The sequence below is a fragment of the Ooceraea biroi genome, chromosome 11 (assembly GCF_003672135.1).
Source record: "Ooceraea biroi isolate clonal line C1 chromosome 11, Obir_v5.4, whole genome shotgun sequence".
Taxonomy (NCBI): domain Eukaryota; kingdom Metazoa; phylum Arthropoda; class Insecta; order Hymenoptera; family Formicidae; genus Ooceraea; species Ooceraea biroi.
This window is the reverse complement of record NC_039516.1, coordinates 7,809,189-7,831,304: the sequence shown is the minus strand read 5'-3', so window position 1 is coordinate 7,831,304 and position 22,116 is coordinate 7,809,189. Positions and strand designations below refer to the sequence as shown.

At 36.5% G+C, this 22,116-nt stretch overlaps 1 protein-coding gene across 1 annotated transcript in view; it reads left to right on the top strand.

The window, feature by feature from the left end:
* The window catches only part of LOC105283087 (laccase-2), a 138,832-nt gene that overhangs the window by 41,732 nt on the left and 74,984 nt on the right, over nucleotides 1-22,116 (top strand). The window contains exon 2 of the mRNA XM_026973590.1: nucleotides 11,993-12,197. Coding sequence (XP_026829391.1) covers nucleotides 11,993-12,197 — 205 coding nt within the window. The remainder of the gene's footprint in view (nucleotides 1-11,992; nucleotides 12,198-22,116) is intronic.

Genomic DNA, 22,116 nt, shown 5'->3' with positions numbered 1-22,116 from the left:
CACACGTATATTTTAATATGCATTACATCATACATACATAATACACTCACTCCCAAAAAAAGCGGTACACTAAAATTTAGGGAAAAATTTACCAACCTTCAAATGATCATAACTTGGTAAATAATGAAGATAAAAATATGTTCAAAAATGCAAAATGAAGCTTCAAGTATCCACTTTAAGAATATTTGAATGGCAATTATGGTCGGCCATTTGATTCAAAATGGCGGATGACAAAATGAGAGGATGCAAAAGTGATAACCGAAAGTCCGAGTTTGTGACGGTGCATGGCGTGAATTAGATATCGTAGCCTAATAGGACCAAATGCAAATGAAAATATAGTGTTATCTTTAAAATGCTTTTTACCGAGCTCGATGCGATCATTTTTCGCTGAGTTGTGCAACTTTAAAAAAGAAAACACTCTGTTAAGTAAGTGTGGAGTATCTCAACAAAATATGATCGTATCGAGCTTTGTAAAAAAGCGTTTTAAAGATAAAACTCTATACTTTTATATGCATTTAGTCCCATTGGGCTGCAATACCTACTTTACACCATGTGCCATCGCAAACTCGAATCTTCATTTATCAATTTCGCATGCTCTCCCTTTCCGCCATTTTAAAAAACTCGTCGTGCACAATTTCGATTTAAATTGCGAAAAGTAGGGTTTCAAAGCTTTAAAACCGTTTTTGAAATTTTGTGCTAGGATAGTTAGGTACCGAGATATTCAATTTCGAATTTGCAATATCGTCGATTCAGCAAGGCCTAAGGAATTAGAAAACCCTGCGGTTCGTTTAGTTCTTTTATAATTCCAACTGCTGCGTTCATTATTCTTTATACTCCAAATCCTTCTTATGTGGTGTGTGCGTGGGTGGGTGTAGGTGTATGTAGGTGTGTGGGTGTAGGTGTATGTAGGTGTGTATGTGTATGTGTATCACAAGGATGAGGACCCCGTGGTTCGTCAGTTCCACAGTAATTTAAGACTCCAAACCCTCCTTGTGGGGTGTGTGTGTGTGTGTGCACCGTCACAAACTCGGACTTTCGGTTATCACTTTTGCATCCTCTCATTTTGTCATCCGCCATTTTGAATCAAATGGCCGACCATAATTGCCATTCAAATATTCTTAAAGTGGATACTTGAAGCTTCATTTTGCATTTTTGAACATATTTTTATCTTCATTATTTACCAAGTTATGATCATTTGAAGGTTGGTAAATTTTTCCCTAAATTTTAGTGTACCGCTTTTTTTGGGAGTGAGTGTACGTTTACATATGCATTATACTTACTTATCATTATCAATTAGCTTTTTTTTCGTGGGGGAAACCTTCAAAAGGCACCCTAGGCACCGTGGGCAGCCCACGGGTACTGTGGGATTTGTATCCACTAAAACTCCCACGCCATGTATCCTGTCCACGTAACCCTGTGGTTGGGACCCTAACCAGGTGCTACCTCCCGGGCCAGGAGGACCTGGAGCTCACGTGAGTAGGGGCGCCTACTCCCTAAAGTGAGACTATCTCCTAGGAGAGTTCTCACCTGTTACCCGATTACTGTAGTACTTATAGTAACTTAAAATAATATATAATAATAATATAAAATAATATATAAAAGTACATTTTGTCATAGAGAAATATGAACATAAGACTGTTAATACGAAGGAAATCAAATACAAAAAATGATATTTATAAATGTAATATAGTAAGAAGTTTTGTATGTTTCTTATTTATTCCTTTACATGATTTATTATATTGAGAAAGTGTAAAATAAATGCGCATGCGTAAAAATAATTTTATGAGACAAGTTGTAGGAAAGTTTGGTGGTTCAAACTTAATGCTTTGCGCAAGTTGAAATAAATAAGCGCCAATATACTTCTTGGAGCAATTACTTTCAAAATTTTTCACAAATATTTCTTCTAATTTATGAATATACAGACAAAAATCATTACTTGGTACATGTAAATTTCCAAACAGATTTCCTTCGTCATTCAGATACGCACGAAACGAGCAATATAATGTTGTATCATCTAAAACGGTCTTATTATCATTTACATAAGCATTACAAATATTGCAGGAATGTGTTTCGATGCATCTTTTAATTAAATATTCACAAACATATTTGAATGCATTTTCTTCTGGCAGATCTATCGTATAATAATCATGTTGTGGAATATTCAATATTTTACGCTCATAAGACGGAATAAATTCATTAACTGTAGAACTACTAATGTTTAAGGCTCCAATAACACTTAACATTTCATCTGCATCCGGAGCACAATTTTGATTCTCTGAATATTGCAGAAATGTGATGGAAAATAAGTTTTTGAAAGCGCGCATGAATTGTATCGGTGTTGGATTTAACCAATTACCTCCTTGTTGTCTAATACTACCAAAGAAATTTTCAACGCAATCTTGATTTATTCTGCGTGTTCGTAGGTACAGAAAATTGTGAGATTTCAATACTGCCCACAGTTGTATTATACCTGTAATTGTAATCTGCCAACAGTCAAAGCATTTTACTTTTACATAAGAAGTATTGTTCACTACTTTAATGCATTTTAAAAAATATTTCATTTCTTCTAAAAATTCTATTTGTTTCCTGCTTCCAGTAAAAACTTTTCCATATTCTTTCGGATTATTGGTAGAGGAAGAATTTAAGATATCAAATAATTTGTCAAAATGATCAATTATATCTATTGTTCCAACTGCTTCAGCTGGAAGGAAGCCAGAAGACATAAGAGTACACATTCCTGCAGCAACACGGTTACTAAAAATTTGAGCCGCATATTTTACTTTCATTCTTTGGAAATTATTGGGTTCGATATGGATTTGAGATAATTTAGGGGCAGCTTTTATCCACTGCTTGCTGTCTTTTTCAAAAAATTGCACTATATGAGTGTTGAAGAAATATTCTTAAGCCCCCCTCATTCATTCGGTGTCGCCACCCTTGACGCGAAGACCGCGCGCGACGGGTGAGGCGCCGCGCCATCAGACGGGCTACTTCGTGAATAATTCAGTCTTCGTTATGCCGGCAGTGAGCTGATAGTGAATGCGATCTCCTTTGCGTAGTTTTTAGTGTGTTAGTTTGTTAGTCGCTCAGAAGGTGCATTTCACGGTTCGAAGTGTTCAGCTCGGTCCGTTAAACGTTCAGCTCATTCTTCCGCGAGTTTCCTGTATTAATATAATCTGGTAGTCCGCGCGAAGCTCACCCGGCACGTGCGTGCCACGTGCATCGCGAAGCCGGTTTGATCTCTCATCGGCGATCCACGGATACGGGCCGTATTAATATAATCTGCTCGTCCGTGCGATTTGCCACTGTAAGTAGTGTACATAGTGACCGCTCAAATACATTGTGAATCTCAAGATCAGTGTGTGACTCATTTCTACCGCCCGTTGTATCCACCTGTTCCACGTGCGCATTACCAACCTAAGCGCTTCTCAGACAATGAGTCTACGACGTTATTTTATTATTAAACTTGAAGTTATGTTTCAATAAATTATTACGCGTCGCTTTTAATAAATGTGGAGTATCAAAAATGTACATAACTTTATCGCCACTTACTGAAAATGTTGCATTTTCTGTTGAAATGCCTAAATGTCGGGATAACTGTATACAATTAGATCCCATATCTGTCACTAATGCGTGTACTAATGCACCATTATTCTTTAATCTTGTTATTATTTCGAATATAACATTTTTAAGAACGGTACTCGGGCACGTACTTTCAATCAAATAATAGTACACCGGAAGTTTCCAATTTCCTGCAATGCTACGCGCCATTATAACTAAAGCACTTTTTGCAGGTTTACATGTCTTTTCATTTCCATTATCTTCGAACCCAATAATTTCGTCTTGAGATACATTGTAAAATAAATGAGATTTTAAACTCATTTCATCAGCGCATAAAATACAATGCTTGTCCATAGCAGGTAAAGACTTTAATTTAATTCCTAATGTGTCAAAAATTTTATTATTTATTCCCGGTACAATATTCCACGTCTGCGTAAAGAGTTGAAGACAACGAATGGAAAGCAACTGAATTAATTTTTTTAACTCTTTATAATTCCGCGGACTTAAAAAATATAGGGACAATGCATATTTTTTAAAATCATTACTGTATCTCCTACCTCGATCGCTTCTTATTTTTGCATCTATTTGTATACTTAATAATTTCGCGAAATTTTGTAGTACTAACTTATTTCCTAATTTATGCAAGAGTTCAAATTCGCTTGCCTCTACTTCTTTTTCTTTTTTCTACTTTTTTGCCGTTCAAAGCCGTCTAACTGTTTGCTGCAACATCTTTATTTGGCTTCTCAATTTGGCATTCTTTGTCTTTAGTTTTCTTTTGCGAGGGGTTTCTTCAAATTCCTTCCTCCCACTTGAGTGCAATATTTCATTGGACATTTTGGAGGTACTGCTGCAAAATACCGAAATGTATTTAGACTGTAGAACAATAAGAGGAAAGATTAAGAATAACACTTGTTACGGTAGGAATTTTTTTCTGTAAGTAGAAGACGCAACGCTTTTTGTTCTATATATCTTTTCGTAATGATAAATGAATGCTGTGTAATATATTCTGATCGTCACACTAAACTATTAGCAAATAGTAAGAAATATTTTTAACATGTAAAACCACATAACATTGTATACAAACATTTTAAAATGAAAGGTAAAATATATTGTTGAGGATTTCGGTGGATTCTCGGAAAGGAAAAAGCTAAAGAAAATCTTTTGCGGAGATGCTCAAAGAACACTTTCTTGCTGTATTCGAAAAACACTGTGACTCGGTAATATATACGACCTGGACTCTACGAAAGACTAACAGACAATGAGAGAGGAGCAGTGCGCAAACCAAAATATATAAAAACGAAAATGGGACTACCTGTTGCGTTACTGCCACTCGTCGTATTGCGATAAGCTGAGGATACTCCTGTCATACATGGCAGGCAATTTATAAATAGACTCACATTTAAAAAAAAACATAAAGCACGCAAACATCCTCAATATATATAATATTCAAAATATTTATATATCAATGAAATGATTGATAAAATTGAAAAATATATTTACAAAATGAAAACTTACGGTGTAGCTGTCTCGTTATCCATGATAATTGGCAGCCCTCCTGATAACTGGCAATTACTGAAAAATTAAATATACTTTTATTAGTTATAGGAGAGAGAGAGAGAGAGAGAGAGAGGGAGGGAGAGAGAGAGAGAGGGGGAGAGAGAGAGGGAGAGGGAGAAAGAGGGAAAGAGGGAGAGGGAGAGAGAGAGAGAGGGAGAGTGAGAGGGAGGAAGAGAGAGGGAGAGAGAGGGAAGGAGGGAGAGAGAGGGAGAGAGAAAGGGAGAGAGATTGATTGATTGATTGATTGGTCTTTATTAGCTGCAGTAGCTACATTTGATAATTACCTTATACATTACATACATACTAACTCTTAACTACCTACAATATTACTTAGCGCTTGGCACTCCCCCCACCCTCTCTATTCCTAATATGCAACGCCAACTCTTTCTTGAAGCTTTGCAGTCTCAGTTCTCTTTTTACTTCATGTGGTAAATTATTATACATCACAAATCCATCGTATAACAACATTCTCTGTTCCTCTCTTGTTTTACATTTACTTATATATATATATATCGCCTCTCTGTCTTGTTTTGACTATTTCATCCTTTCCTACTAATTCTATTTTATTTACTAAATAACTTGGACATTGCCCATTTACCATTTTATAAACTAAAATACACACATTATATTCAATTCTTTCTTTCACTGACATAAACTGCAAGGCCTCAAGCATATCCTTAATTCTAACTCTATTATTGCACCGCAATATAATCCTCATTCCTCTATTTTGCAATATTTGTAAATACTGTAAATTTGTATCTCCTAAACTCAACAATACAGACGAACAATATTCAAACAACGGAGCAACAATCGTTTTATATACAACACACCTCATATATGGTGTCAAGTTCTCACTAACTCTACGCAATACGCCCAATTTTGAACCAATCTTTTTACCTAAATAATTTACATGTGCCGAAAAATTCAAATTTTTATCAATCACAACTCCTAAATATTTTATTTCATTAACTACTTCCAAAACTATATTTTCCAATTTTACTTTTAAATTACTCTGATCTACTTTTTTTCTTATACCTCTTACCAATATAACTTTGGTTTTTTTAACATTTAATTGTAATCTATTCGCTTTTAACCATTCTTTAACTTTCACCATCTGTTGATTAAGATTATCGCTTATTTCTATGCTAGAATACCCCATTGTATAAATCAACGCATCATCAGCAAATAATCTAATTACGCACTTATCATCTATTATCTTAATTATATCATTTATAAAAATCAAAAACAATATCGGCCCTAAGACGGTTCCCTGTGGAACCCCCAGCTCGACGTAAATAAGATCAGACAATATACCATTAAATTTCACTCTTTGCGTTCTATTTTCCAAATAACTCTTAAACCATTTAAGAACTACTCTTTTTATTCCATACCATTCCATTTTCTTTACTAAAATATTCCTATCTACACTAATTCAAATGCCCTTTTTAGGTCTAAGAACACAACTCCTATCATCTTTCCTTCTCCTATAACTAAGCTTCCAATCTGATATAACCCATTGCAATGCCGTTTCACATGAATGACCTGCTCTAAAACCTGATTGGCACTCTTTAAATAAGTTATTATCCTCAAAATATTCAACCAGTTGTTTGTGCACTATTATTTCTAAAATCTTTTCATAAATTGGTAACTTATTTATCGGTCTAAAATCTTCCATTCTCTTTGAACCTTTTATCTTTGGTATCGGGATTACTGTCGCTTGTTTCCATTCGCTAGGGAATATTCCCTCTTCTAAAGATCTATTTAATATATGCGCTATCTTTGAACCTGCTACAGTTACTACTCTCTTTATTATCTCTACAGTTATTCCTTCCTCTGTACCACTTTTATTTGCTAAATTCTGAACTATTTTTCTTAAGTGTCCAACCTCAATTCTATTAAATACTACAAATTCCTTATCTGTATTTATAACTTTCACTATCTCCATCATATAATCAGACTCAGTTATTGACTTAATACTATCAACAATATATCTATTAAATATATCTGCCATTTCATTTATATCACTAATCATTATATTATTACATTGAATCTCTTTATATATGTATATTGTCACTAAAAGAGTTACCTTTCAGTATCTCCTTCAGCGACCCCCACATTCGCTTAGGATCTTTTCTATTATTATCCAATTTTGATTCTAAATAGTTTCTTTTGGCTTTCCTACATACATCAACTATCTTATTTCTTAACTGCCTAAACAATTTCCAATCATCTTTACTCTTAGTAGTCCTTGCTATCTTATAAGCTTCATCTTTCTGTTTTAACATTTGACGAAGTTTTCTTGAAAACCACTGTTTTCCTTGCCATTTATTTTGTAACATAATTTCCTTTCTTGGAGCCACTTCATCTAGACATTTTATAACCAAATTTACAGTTAAATTTGCCAACTCATTAACATTATCACCTTCTATAGCATTTAAATTATTATCAATTAATCTCATAAATTTATCTACATCAATTCTTTTATAGTCTCTACAAACAATTACTCTATTCTCATTAACTTGCGCATTTACATTCCAATACACCTCAACTATTGAATGGTCCGTTATTTTTGGTTCATGTTTTACTGATACTTCTATTTCGTGATTGGTAAAAATCAAATCAATAACCGACTCATGTGTATCTACTATTCTCGTAGGTTCATTTACCATTTGTTTAAAACCAACTGAATTCATTATTCTTATTAATTTAGTTTGATAATAATTATTAACTTTCATATCAATATTAAAGTCTCCCATTATTATAACATTACCATTCAACATATCATTATTACATGATTCCTCTAAAAAATCCAAAAAGTAGAATCTCTACCACTAGGTGAATGATAAATTAACATCAATATTCCATTGAAATTCTTATCACTAATTTTAACTTTGGCTGACCACCAATTTCTTTCACGTACTTCCTTGGCCATGATCTCAAATTTGATTTTTCTATCTATATACAACAATACACCACCCGTTCTACTCGATTCCGAATTAACTCTCACACATATATATCCATTAATCTGTAGTTCATGGTCTTCCACCATATGTGTTACATGTGTCTGAGTAAATCCCAGTACGCATGGTCTACATTTTTCTAACAATACATTTTCTATTTCGTCTTTATGTTTTATAAATCCTTGAACTTTTAAACAAATCATTCTGCCTTTTCCTTTTTGTGATTTTACTATGTGCTATAAACTACCATTTATTTTACTTCTTTGTTTTTCTAGTTCTCTTTTATAACATGAACACTTAAAGCATCTTAAAATCCCTATATAGTCCTGCACTTTGCATCTATTCCATCCTATTTTCACTTTCTCCTCTTCTAGCATTATTTTATGTGTCTCAGCATCCACCTCCACTATAATCGTTAATCTTTGGGATCTTTCATTCCCTGATATATGCACGATCTTTCCTTTAATACTATCCGTCCTGAATCCATTTTGCTCTTCTATTTTTTGCCAAAATTTTTGTTCATTTTCGCTATCTTCTTTGTCCACATAAAATATTTTTATTTTTAACTTTTTCTTCATCGGAGTTTGTATTACATATTTTGTACCTAGATCGTTTGCTACTTTCTTCTTCAATATTTCTGCTTGCGTTTTATTTTCGCATCCTACAACTACGGCTCCTTTATTTACTTTCTTCATTTTTGTAATTCCTACTCCCAATTTGGAGATATCAATTTTACTTTTTATGTCTCTCTTTGTATCATCGCTAGAGTTAGCATTCTCTTCACGTGATTTGATGATGATTACTGATTCCCGCTTGTTCATCACAGCTTCACTATAACTGTTTTTCTTCCCTGCTTCCATAATATTTGGTCTCATCAGTGGCATTGTTTCAGTCATTTTCTTGATTTCATTCCTTATTACCTTACCTATAAGTTGTTCAAGTTCAGCTTCTTTCCAGTTTTGCATTTCTTGTCTTATTCTATTCATTTCTTCATCAATTGCTTCTGTTATTATCTGTTTAATTAGATCTTTTCCTACTACTTCATCCTTCAACTCTTTCAAAATCTTATATATTGTATCTAATTTCCTATCCATAGTACTTTCAGATTTTCTACTGTCTTCTATAGTAGACAACTTTTTCTCTTTACTACTCTCTCCAGTTCCAGTGCTCTCATTCGGATTTAATTTTAAAATTGATTCCGTTTTCCCTTTACAGGGAATTAATTCATTATTCGAATTATAAATTTTGTGAAGTTTCACATATCCTGGATGGAACAGCTTCTCACATGGTATACATTTTATAGATTCCGTTTTGATTTCTTTCCTGCATTGCCGACATACAATTGGTCCTACTATCTTTACATCCATCTTTAATTATTCTCATTGATAACGATGATTCCCAACTTATCAACACTGCCGTACTTGGTTCTGCCACACAATCAGACGTCACTGATTTCAATAACGCTGATTCACCTGTGATTAATGGCGATCCTTTGCCGTCCAATTACTTCCGAATCCTCACTGACAGATTACACTCAATATAATTGTCCTCCACCACAAAGTACACTCCCCTGGAATTCCCCTCACACAATACTCAGATGGTGAAGTTTATTCCATTTTCTGAACAGTTTTTACCATTCAATTTGCACCTTATAGTAGAACACGATTTGACACGTCCTTTCATCACTCGAGAGAGAGAGAGAGAGAGAGAGAGCGGGAGGGAGGGAGGGAGAGGGAGAGAGAGAGAAACCAGTGTGCCGGTTTCACTTACTTTCTTCGATGCTGAAAAATCTTCAAATGTGGGTTTTCGAGTGGTCACCTCTGCCCAGGGAGCCAACCCGTCCAGAGGTTCTTCGGATCGGTGTCACTGACTCTAAGTTTTAGTCTATCGCGGCGTTCCGTGAACGGAAACGAAAACTTCGTGCGTAATTGCAGAATGCTGGGTCAAGAAGAGAGCTCTGGGGCGGATTGTTCCCTTTATATAGAGCTAGAAGGCTTAGGGAAGGGTTATTCTAATTCTATGAACTGTTTTTTCATGAACCAGCGTCGTTGTCGCTTTAGTAATTATCATGCTCTCGGCGGACAGTTTTATGATAATCGTTTTCGGGAAATTAAGTGCGGCACTTGTGACAAACCACCCTCTCACCCCTGAATATGACAATCCAGGCGTTAGTTTCGTTAGTCTGGATTTATTTTATATCGAGTAACTGGTTCGCGAGTGGCCATGTGTGCTCGAATTCTTGGTATTAGAGATCGGTAAATTAATTTATTGCCCTCCAACAGATGACATTTTTCAAGTGCCGCCTCAACTTTTCCCAGGTCTGGAGCGATCTTGGTCACTTGATTTTTTCCGTATATCCAGATATGTTTCGTCTATTGAATGCTTCGGCTGGGTACAGGCGCCAAGTCTCTTGCCCCCCTTTTTTGAAGAAGTTTCGTCCATCACCTTAAGACATATTTTACTGAGACCACATGGCCCCTGTACCCGCGCAGTCGCACTTATCGCAGCGTGTAAAGTGATTCGTTCAACTATTACATTTTCCCCCTAAATGTGTTATTTCTTTTGGGAGCAAGGAACTGTGGAGTCTCTTGGACGTAACACTCACAATCCCCTTACTTCTCACTATTCGGGGTGCTTGATTAGCATGAGTCCCCTTGCCTTTCACGACTTTTTATAAACATATTACAAAAGATGTTCAAAGACGTTTCCATTTTCTTGAAAACATAAATACGATTCTTTGCTCAACGGCTAACAGTTTCTAGTAATATAGCCCGTGGTATGTTGTACAAGCAGTTTCAATTCTCTGAATCATGTCTTCTCGAGTAGTGGATTCGCGCTCGTACACGACATTTTTTAAATGTCAATCACAACTCGACACTCATACTTTAAAAAATGGGTCTTTTTTCTCTTCTCTTTTTCCCTTATTTTACTCTAGATTGCAATATAATTAATCCAAATCCAAAGCTAATTAAAATCAAAGACAAATATTATAGAGTCTTTGCTTGTTAATGTGAGTAATAAGACAGCACTTATTGCGCTGCATTTGCCAAATAATAAAATGATAGATAACATGACGGAACATAAAACGATAGTTTCAAAATCTAATCCATACAATGACATTATACATCCAAATTTGTATTAATTTCAACAAGAAAAGAATGCTATAAACAAATGTATTTGACTTTATTTGTGTCTTTTTTGACGAAAATATTTTATCGAAATATGTCATAATTATTTATAAACATTTAAAAAGAATGACTTTGATTTTAGTGTGATTATTAATCTAAACGTTTTTAAAAATATGAAAATCATAATTTGCAGAATTATTAATTAATTAAATTATTTATTAAAAACTTATTATAAATACATACAAAAAATTTTCAAAACAGAATTACAAAAGAATTATTGTAAATTGGCCAAAAAATGCAAATATAATAATTTTGAACATTATCGTAAAGTTTATAATTATGACAGTATAATTCTTTATCTTCGCCAGTATTTATTTAAATCGACTTTCATTTTTTAAAAAAAAACTAGAAAATGTATGGTGAAATGTTGTGTCTGTAATCAACCATTATATTACCAGGTCGATCACTTAAATGAAAGTCGATTTTTATAATTATGGTCAATTTATTTGTATCTAACTAGTTTTCCTAAATTCAAACAGTTGTGTTCTTTTTAAAATTTTTATAATTTATTCTGTTATTATTTATACCAAATAATTTGAAATATGAAATGTAAATTAGTTACAATTTACTTTTAATTAAGTTCTTTAAAACGTTTACAACGCTATATATAAATATATCTCATATTTCAACAAAGTTGAACTTTAAAATTTTTAAATACAGTAACTTTACGAAACTTTATGTTAGACTTTTAATTTATTTCTTGTGTTTCTTATGTTCAAAATTGACTAGGATCCTGCAACTGGAGTAAGTACAAACGTCCCACTTTCAATGTTTATAGTTAAAAGTGGGAAAAGATATAGATTTCGTATGATTGACGCATCTAGTACAGTTTGCTTTATTGAGGTAACAATCGAGAAGCATTCCATGGAAATAATTGCCACGGATGGTGAAAACGTGGAACCAGTTGTGGTAGATGTAATTACTATGGCTTCAGGTAACACTCAACGTATAATACATTCAGCAATAACAATTTCTAATGTTTGGTTTGGACATTTTTAAATGTTTAAATATTTAAATATTGTAGTACGTCCATGTTGTACTTGCGTGCGTTTTATAATTACTAAAAGAAATTCAAAACTATGACATATATACATGGTGTTTTCAAGTTTTGATGCGACTGATTTCAAAAAAAGTTTTTTCTATAGCACCAACTTTTAATAAGCGATTGCGTTACAAAAATTGACATTTTAGCTACGACAATCAAACATTACAAGGCACATTAATACATCCACACTATTAATTTTGACGTTAAATGTGACAGCACTTCATTGACATTCGTCAAAAAATATTATGGAATAATCAATAAAGAGCCAATAATAAATTTTGTTTTAAACTGGGTAAAACAACTGGCAAAACATGTGAAATGATGAAAAGTGTGTAGTATAGTTTTTATAGTTATAGTTTATTTCATGTAACGCGCGAGAGTGGAGAGAGGGCGCCAGGAGCGCGAGTGTGTCATGGCGTCGACACCGATGTGCGAGTGAACATTGTACGAAGAACAACTTTGGAGAATCCCTTACAATCTCAGAAGTGGGATCGAGCTGGGATCGAGCTCGACATTCGGCCAGGAGTCAGCCAGGCAGCTGGGACTCAGCTGGGGTTCGCCTGTGAGTCGGAAGGTTCATAGTGCGGTCGCAGAGTGCTCCTGCAAGCGATACGCGTATCCGACGATTTCGTTTGTCGGTGTCGTCCATCGGTTGGCCAAATCGGTGTGTGGCTGACGAGAACGAGCAGAGAACGCATCAGGCAACGCGGTTCCGGGAAGGTGTGCCTGTGTGAGAAGACGTGTGTGTATAGGTGTGGACGCACACGAAGACAATCGGTTTTCCGAACTTCCGGTAAGCGACATTTTCGGAAACCATCGTGGACTGCAGGTCCGTGTAGTGGCCCTGAAATTGCGTGAGGGTGCCTGTGGTGACTAGGGTCCTCAGGAAGATGCGCGAGACTGTAGGGGCGTGCGTGTGTGTGCAGGCGCGAGATATACGCGAGAGACAGTGATACCGCGTCGCAAGGTGGCGCGAAAAATAAGCGAGAGAGTGCGTACGTGCGGGCGGGTCTTCGGAGTGTATTTTATCCGAGCGCGGTGCACAAATCAGTGCGGTTACAAATCTCTGGCGAGTGGTACGCTGTCAGGCTACAGTAAATTCGTGACATAACCTAATAAGGAAATGGAAACCGGTGCTAGCGGATGTCGGGAATGCAACGGAGACAACAGCCTAATAAATCCGAATCAATTTACGGTTGCAACGCTTAAGGAGATGTTGCGGCAGAAGGAGTTATCGACTCAAGGAACAAAATCGGATTTGATCAAACGTCTCTTGGACTACGACCCAGCAGGGCAGTGGATAGAGGAAGCAGCAGATATCCAGTACGGACCATCCCATAGCACCGAGGAAGCAGCATACGAAGAAAACGGCAGGGAAGCAAATTTGGTTCTAGACAGACCGAGTACAAATCCGATTATGCGTGGCAATGAGACGAGAGAGTTTGACATTCTTCGCAGGGAACGCGATCTCTTGTCCAGGGAGCTCGAGTTAGCTAGGCGAGAAAATGAGCTTTTACGCCAGGATTTTCGGACACACGAGAGCAGGCAACCATCCAGTAGACAAATCAATATCACTGCATTGAAGGAGCTGTTTAGTGAATTTGATGGAAACAATGTCGATTTTGTGACGTGGTAAGAGCAGTTTCAGCTTCTATGCACTGCGTATCAGCTGGACGATGCTTTCGCGCGATTATTGTTGAGTGCGAAATTGAAGAGGAGAGCGCTTCAGTGGTTCCAATCAAAATCAGAGCATATCACTATGAGCATAAAGGATTTATTACTGCAACTTGCTGCAATATTCAGTCGCCGTCCCACCAGACTGTCCCTCCGCAAGAAATTTGAGGAAAGATCTTGGAAGCAGAAGAAATCTTTGCCGAGTATTTTCACGAGAAGTTTGTGCTGGCTAGTACTCTCCGCATCGATGACGAGGAAATGTTAGAATATGTAATCGATGGGATCCCGGATGAGCAATTGAGGAATCAGGCGAGGATTCAGAAATTCCAGGCTACAACATCCATTTTAGACGCATTCCAAGACGTCAGTTTACGATCGAAAAAGAAGGCGCCGGTGAAGGGTGCACTACAATCTACCTCACCAAGGTGAAAATTGAAGGCACCCAGTCGGACGATCCCACAGTTAAGAAGAAAGACAACACGCCTCGTACAATCAGATGTTATAACTGCAACACATTGGGCCATATTGCAACGGATTGCACGCAACCCAAACGCGAAAAAGGGGCCTGCTTTAAGTGCTTCGAGTTAGGACATCGGTCAAAGGATTGCCCAAAGACAAGTGAGAGCAACGGGGACGAAATCAGCAACATCAGTAACCAGCCAGCGGAACAGGAGTTCGTTTCGAAGGCGAATTATCAAATCAGGGTTGGAGAAGGACAATGCGATTTATGGTTAGATACTTTACTCGATACGGGGAGCCCGATTAATTTAGTTAAGGAACGTGTCATCCCCATGATGGCCATTCACACCGAACAGACCCCGAATAAGAAGTATTTGGTATTAATAATAGCGCTTTGATTATAAAGGGTACGGTAAGTGCAACGGTTTGTCTTAATGACGTTACGCAAGAGTCTGTAGTTTTACATGTAGTTCCGGATAGTACAATGCAGAAGTCAGTAATACTGGGTCGAGATGCGTTAAGTCGATTTAATTTAAGATTTTTAGTTCTTCCAGATGATGTGTCGGATGCTGTTGACGCAATTTTTAATATCGAACTTGGTTGTGACGATTTGAAGGCTGCAGATTTAAACATTAATCCGCAGGTAGACTCTAATGTAAGATCGACATTGCTACAGTTGTTTGAGAACGAATATATAACTCCGTGTCGCCCAGACGAACCTACGGTAAAAATGGACCTATCGTTGACACTTACCGATACCCGACCGTTTCATTCCAAGCCGCGTCGATTGGTATTTACGGAGAAACAAAAGCTAAAAGTGATTTCAGATGAACTTTTGAAAAAGGGAATCATACGCCCCAGCGACTCACCATATGCTTCGCCTATCATTTTAGTGAGGAAGAAGAATGGTGATCTGCGACTGTGTGTCGACTTTCGGCTACTGAATACCGTTTTAGCCAGGGATAACTACCCCTTGCCGCTGATCGAAGATCAGATAGACGCCTTACGTGACAAAAATTTCTTCAGTCTTTTGGACTTAAAAGATGCATTTCATCACACCACAGTGGCAGATGATTCCATTCAGCATACGTCTTTTGTAACGCCGTTAGGGCAGTTTGAGTACTGCAAAATGCCATTTGAATTAAAGATTGCGCCGCCCAAATTTCAGCGTTTTGTACGAACTGTATTTAAAGATCTTCTAGATACTGGCGACTTGCTTGCGTACATGGATGATTTCTTGGTGGCAACGATAACTTTGGAACGTCATCTGGAAGTGCTCCGCCAAGTATTTAAACGTTTAGTAGATAACCGCTTAGAACTTAAAATCAATAAATGCAAACTTTTGCAAACTCGGATCGAGTATTTAGGATATTGTGTTTCGGAACAAGGAATACAACCAACCGATCGCAGAGTTAAAGCTGTCATTGATTTTCCGATACCGCAAAACAGTCATCAAGTACAAGCTTTTTAGGCTTATGTTCCTATTTTAGGAAGTTTATTGGAGGCTTTTCTGTTAAAGCTAAACCCTTGTACGATTTGTTACGTAAAGATGCGCAATTTAGATTTGGCGAGCTTGAATTGCGCACGTTTGAAGCATTAAAGTCAAGTTTGGTTGCAGCACCAGTGTTGAGTATTTACAACCCGAACGATGAAACTGAACTCCACTGCGATGCCAGTAAACTGGGTTTTGGTGCGGTATTGTTCCAAAGAAAGTCGGATAAGAAGTTCTATCCAATGTTTTATTTTTCCAAATGAACAACAAAACAGGAAAGTAAATACCATTCTTTTGAACTGGAAATGCTGGCAATCATCTATGCACTTAGACGTTTTAGAATTGATTTACAGAGAATAAAATTTAAAATTGTAACTGATTGTAACTCGCTTAAGTTAACGTTGGACAAGAAGGATTTGAATCCCCGAATTGCAAGATGGGTCCTTGAGTTAGAAAATTATGATAAGCATTTTGAACATAGACCGGGTAACAGAATGCAGCATGTGGATGCCTTCAGTCGTGCTGTAAATATTATGATTATAGACGATAATTCTTTCGAATCCAATTTATTGTTAGCTCAGAATAAGGATGCAAAAATTCTTGCGTTGAAGGCGAAGCTGGAAAAAGTTGAAGACAAATTTTATGAAATGCGAAACGGGCTTATCTATCGGAAACGCGCTACCGACATTTTGTTTATGTCCCCGAAGCAATGGAGGGCCACGTTCTACAGAAGTATCACGATGAGTTGGGTCATTTGGCTATGGAGAAAACGTTTGATGCCATTTCAAGAAATTACTGGTTTCCTTCGTAGTAAAGTGAAAACCTACATTGCTAACTGTTTAAAGTGCATCGCATTTTCTCCTTCAGCGGGGAGGGGCGAAGGGTTTTTAAACCCCATTCCGAAGGGTGAGGTGCCGTTTGTAAATATCATATTGATCATTACGGTCCGATCGATAAGCAGCGGTTGGCAAAGCAGTATATTTTATCGGTAGTGGACGGATTTACAAAATTTACGAAGTTGTACGCCACAAAAACAACAGAGATGAAAGAAGTGATAATTTGTTTAACACAGCATTTTCAAAATTATAGCAGGCCAGCGAATATTGTTTCTGATCGTGGTACGAGCTTTACTTTCAACGAATTTGAAGACTTCTTGAATGACAACAATATAACACATATTAAGATTGCAACTGGATCACCTAAAGTTAACGGGCAGGCGGAGAGAATAAATCGTGTTTTGGGCCCTGTTGGCAAGGTTATCAGATAAAAAATGGCAAATATTGGTATAAGGTGTTAGGTGAGGTGGAATACGCGCTTAATAACACCATTCACAAAGCGACAATGTAAACCCTCAGTAGGTTATTATTTGGTGTGAATCAACGAGGTGCGGCAATCGATGCAATAGCAGAGTATTTAGAACGAAGCGAAATAACTAGCAGCAATCACAACCTGGAACAATTAAGATCAAGGGCCAAAGAGAATATTGTAAAGTCGCAAGAACGTTATAAAGCGTATTTTGATAAAAAATGTAAAGAGCCGTACACGTATGAAATAGGAGATTATGTGATGGTAAGGAATTTTGACAGCACACCAGGGGCATCGAAAAAGTTAATCCCACGGTTTAAAGGATCTTATGAAGTAATTAAGGAATTAAGAAATGATCGGTATGTACTTCAAGATGTTGAGAATTTTCAAATTTCACAGAAATCTTACGTCGGCACGTGGGAAGCTTGTAATATGCGACCTTGGTGTACTGACAAAGTGGCTGAATAATTCGTCATGCGCCTATAGTACTATGTTTAGTAATGATAAGTTAAATTATAGACATATGTTGTGACAATATTAGATAATAGTGATATAATTTGTGTTTATTATAGTGTGTAAGATTGAATATGTTTTTATGTTTATTGCGATAATGAAGCTATTGTATTTTTGGTGTTATTATAATATTGAATTCGGCTATGCACGCAAGATTTTTTGATTTATGTTACTATTAAGGTAAATGTTCATTGTGTCGCTCGTCGCTCAGTTTTAACGTCAAAACAAATCACGTGATCAAAATTAACGCTGGACAATGGTCAATGGTCAATTTTGATCACGTGATCTGTTTTGACGCTAAAAATGAGCGACGAGCGACACAATGAAATCGCACCTTTAGAGTTCGAGGTCGAACTTAAGTCAGGCTGGCCGAACTGTAGTATAGTTTTTATAGTTATAGTTTATTTCATGTAACGCGCGAGAGTGTCATGGCGTCAACACCGATGTGCGAGTGAACATTGTACGAAGAATAAAGCAAACTTTGGAGAATCCCTTACAAGTGTATATAATAATTCTTTTTGGTAATGATTCTTTTTGGATCGTTCCAATGTTTCTAGATGGTATGCTCGATTTCATGACAGGGAGGATATCGCAGATGCTCCATCACTGCATAATATAAATCGTAAATTCCGAAAATATGTCAAAAATGCTTAAAATCCTTTTATCAGACTATTGTGTATTTGCAAGACTTATCTAGGAACTTACTGGCATATCTAAAAATACTGTACATCAAATTCTGACCAAGGATTTGGACAAACGGACAATTTGTACACGTTTTGTACGCACACGCTGATGGAGGATCAACAAGATACTAGAGTAGGGTACTGAAAAGACATGTTAAGAGCGACTGAACCAGATTTCATGAAAAAATTTTAAGTATTGTATAAAAATGACGATAATGTCTTTAATATGACCTAGTTTCAAAGCAATAGAGTGCGGAATGGCGAGTCCAAAAGAGAGAAAAAGTATAGAAGAACCGCAAGATATTTGTGACTGTTAAATTGAGGCTGTCTTGTGAGGATAGTACGTGGGAACCCAAGATCCGGACGGTCGGCTCTGGCAAATGAAGCAGGCGGTATTTTCGTGATAACTGCGCGATTTATTGATGACATTTAAACAAATACAGTGATTTCCTACGCTAATATTTACAATTCCCTACGCTATTATGTACAAAAGTAGTATGGCGGATCCTGATCTTATCGGTGGCTTGGCTGCCTCAGAGACAGCGTTGATACGCTCTTGTGCCTATCGGCGCGTAAGTCGATCAGTGATCTTAATCGGCACAATTAGCGGCCTTTATACATAGGCTCTTTCCTGCACGATTGAGCTTTCGCGCGAAAAAGAGTGTAAAGGCGGCGCGGAAAAAGGAAAGCGTTGACAATCGCTAATCATATCTAATCCTGTATGAGTATATCCGCAGTACGAGCGGTGAACGAGATTTTAACACTGCACGCTTTACGACGTGCTAGTTTCCTGCTGGTCTCTACACATAATTACATTGCGATGGATATCCGACTATGGTCAAAAGAACTAATTACCGATTTCATCCATACAACAAAAGTCATGCTTGCTTATGGAAAGTAAAAAGTGACCACTACAAAAATTAAGAGACACGGTAGTGTTTCGCACCAAGTATAAGCGGAGCGCGAGACCGGATGCGTATCATTTACGCGAGTCGAGTTGCGAGTAATCGAGATTTTTGTATGTCCATAACGGTTAAACCGATCAATTTCTAAGTAGGCTCAATCGATAGCTTAGGTTTAAATTATATTATAAAAGTGTCTTTATTTTTTCTCTACGTTCTTTATGAGCGGAGATATTACGATGCAAAGTACGAAATGTGAAAATTTTCATGTAAGAAACATCGACGTCGTCGGACAACATGGCCGATAGCCGAACGTAACTTTCCGTTTCCTGACACCAGGCGGTAGCAATGTTGCGCTCCGAGACGTCACTGACGTCACGTCAGTGGGTCTCGGACCGTTGGACCCTCGGATCGTAAGGGTCAGATATTGTAAGCCGGTAAGTAGAGTTTAGCGGCCTCATTAAGCTCTTTCGGGTAAATCTCTGCTATAATTTAAATTATATAAGAAAATAATTTACTTTTAATTAAAGCAGAGAAATTATTCTCTTCTATAATTAAAATTATATAAGAAAATAATTTAACTAAATGAACATGTGCAGTCATAAATTATTATTAAATTATCATTTTCCTATTTACCGACGTTAAAAACCTTTAAAATTAAAAAGAAAAAAACGCGACTTGAGCAACGATTTTCCTTCTCAGAATATATTCTACGCATAACAATACACATATTTACAAAATTACAGGAAAATCGGAGGGGAGAGCGTTATACTGCATATTTATCCTCTTTCGAGACGTTCTACACGAAACGAAAGAATCTGGTAGAAAAAAGCGTCGCTCTGCCCCGCGGGATATTAATCGTTAAAGTTGATCACTTTTCAGGTTAGGAAATCTGTCATTATATTTAGTAATGTATTTGACAGATTTCCTAACCTGAAAAGTGATCAACTTTAACTTTTAATTAACTTTAGGATATGAATTGAAGACCTATTTGGAATCGTACTAATTGTACTTCCAATGCAAATTAGTACGATTCTAAATAGGTTTTCAATTCATGTGAAGCGAGGTTCCACGCAAACTAAGGTTCTATATTGTAACTTCCACGCAGTGGAAATAAACTTTCTTACTTTAATATTATTAAGTTTTTATACTGGGAAAGTATATGTTTGGGTGGAAGAGCACGAGGAGACGAGCTTCGCCCGTCACCTAGTACTCTTCCACATAAAAAAAAAACTTTGGGGTGACCAAAAGTACTGCGTGGAAGTTACAATGTAGAACTTTGCTTCACAATCTGTGTGTGGGCTCCTAAAGAAGACAAAAATAATAATATTAAATAAGTACGATATAAATTACGATAACTAAAATATCGAATAAACAGTAGTCTGTACTTACCAGTATCTGGGTCGACAAAGTTCATCGAGTGATTAACTGTCAGATGTTGGAAGCCTTCACTGTTTAAACAGTTATAGGACTTCCAACAATCTGACATCACTGTCGTCCCAGGCCGGATCCACTGCTTGATTACTTGCAGCAGTGTTTCTTCCATGCGATCGCGAATTGGTACAAGGAATATTTTCCTTGTATTTCGCTCAATTCCACCGAAGATCCATTTGCCATCAATTATCCGGCCGCGATTATATTTCCTCTTGCCGATTTTTGCTTCATCGATTTCAACAATCGTGTTCGGTCCTCCCAAGATGGTCGAATGTTTTTGGGACCAATCGATGCAACCTATAACATTTTTAAAATAATTTGTATAATTGCATATATTTAACATATTAATATATATTCAATATATTTAATTTATCAAAATATACTTACTTCTCGGCAAAAGGAAATCCAGTCTACTACAGTAGGCTCGGATAATTGAAGTTCGGTGCACAGGAAATGATGTCGTGGAGGCCTCAATATAATAAAATATGCACTCAGTCTGCACACAGTTTCTAAACTTAGTTTAGATTTGTCGAACCATGTATCAACTTTTGCAGAAGCTTTGAAGGAACATTGTCTCTTGACGTACTTTTTGTGCTTATTTTTCTCGTAAAATACTTTCTGGCAGCGAAATGAGAAATTACTTGTATTAAGTTTTACTTTATTATTGCACTTTGGACACTTGTACCTCACTATGTATTAACTTATGTTCTATTAAAAAATCGATTAATTTTTCTTTGTTGTGCGTCGCTGCCAGAAACTCGGGTAATTATGTACTTTAACGGACCCAGCCCCGATGACTGTGACCTTGACATATGTTGTCAAGGTTACCCTCCTGAGTGACCTTGAAGAGGTTTTAGCCGTTGCTCGTTGTGTATTAAAAAGTTATTAACAAAAATGTTTAATGAATAAAGCATAATTTTACGATACCATATACGTTTACGAAAGAGTAATTTGATGGAATTTTAGCTTAGGTTAGGTTAGGTTAAGTTAAAACAGAGAATACTTTGTATTTAACTGTTTGTGCTTTTGGTTAAAGTGAAGAATACTTTGTACTTATATTAAAAGAAACTATTCTATATATTAACAATTCACTGCATTAAATGACTTTCCTTTCTTCGTTCATATACATATTCGTCGTTTATATCTTTCAATATTCAATATTCTTTCAAAATAACTACTATATTTTCGAAATTTCTTTTGTTAATAACTTTTTCATAAACAACGATCGACGACTAAAACCTAGTGCGGGTTATTCGAGAAGGTGACCTGTATAATATATGTCAAACTCAAGTCCTTGCTTCACGTGGACAGCTAAAAATTCGTGCGAAATCATTAAAATTTCTTTG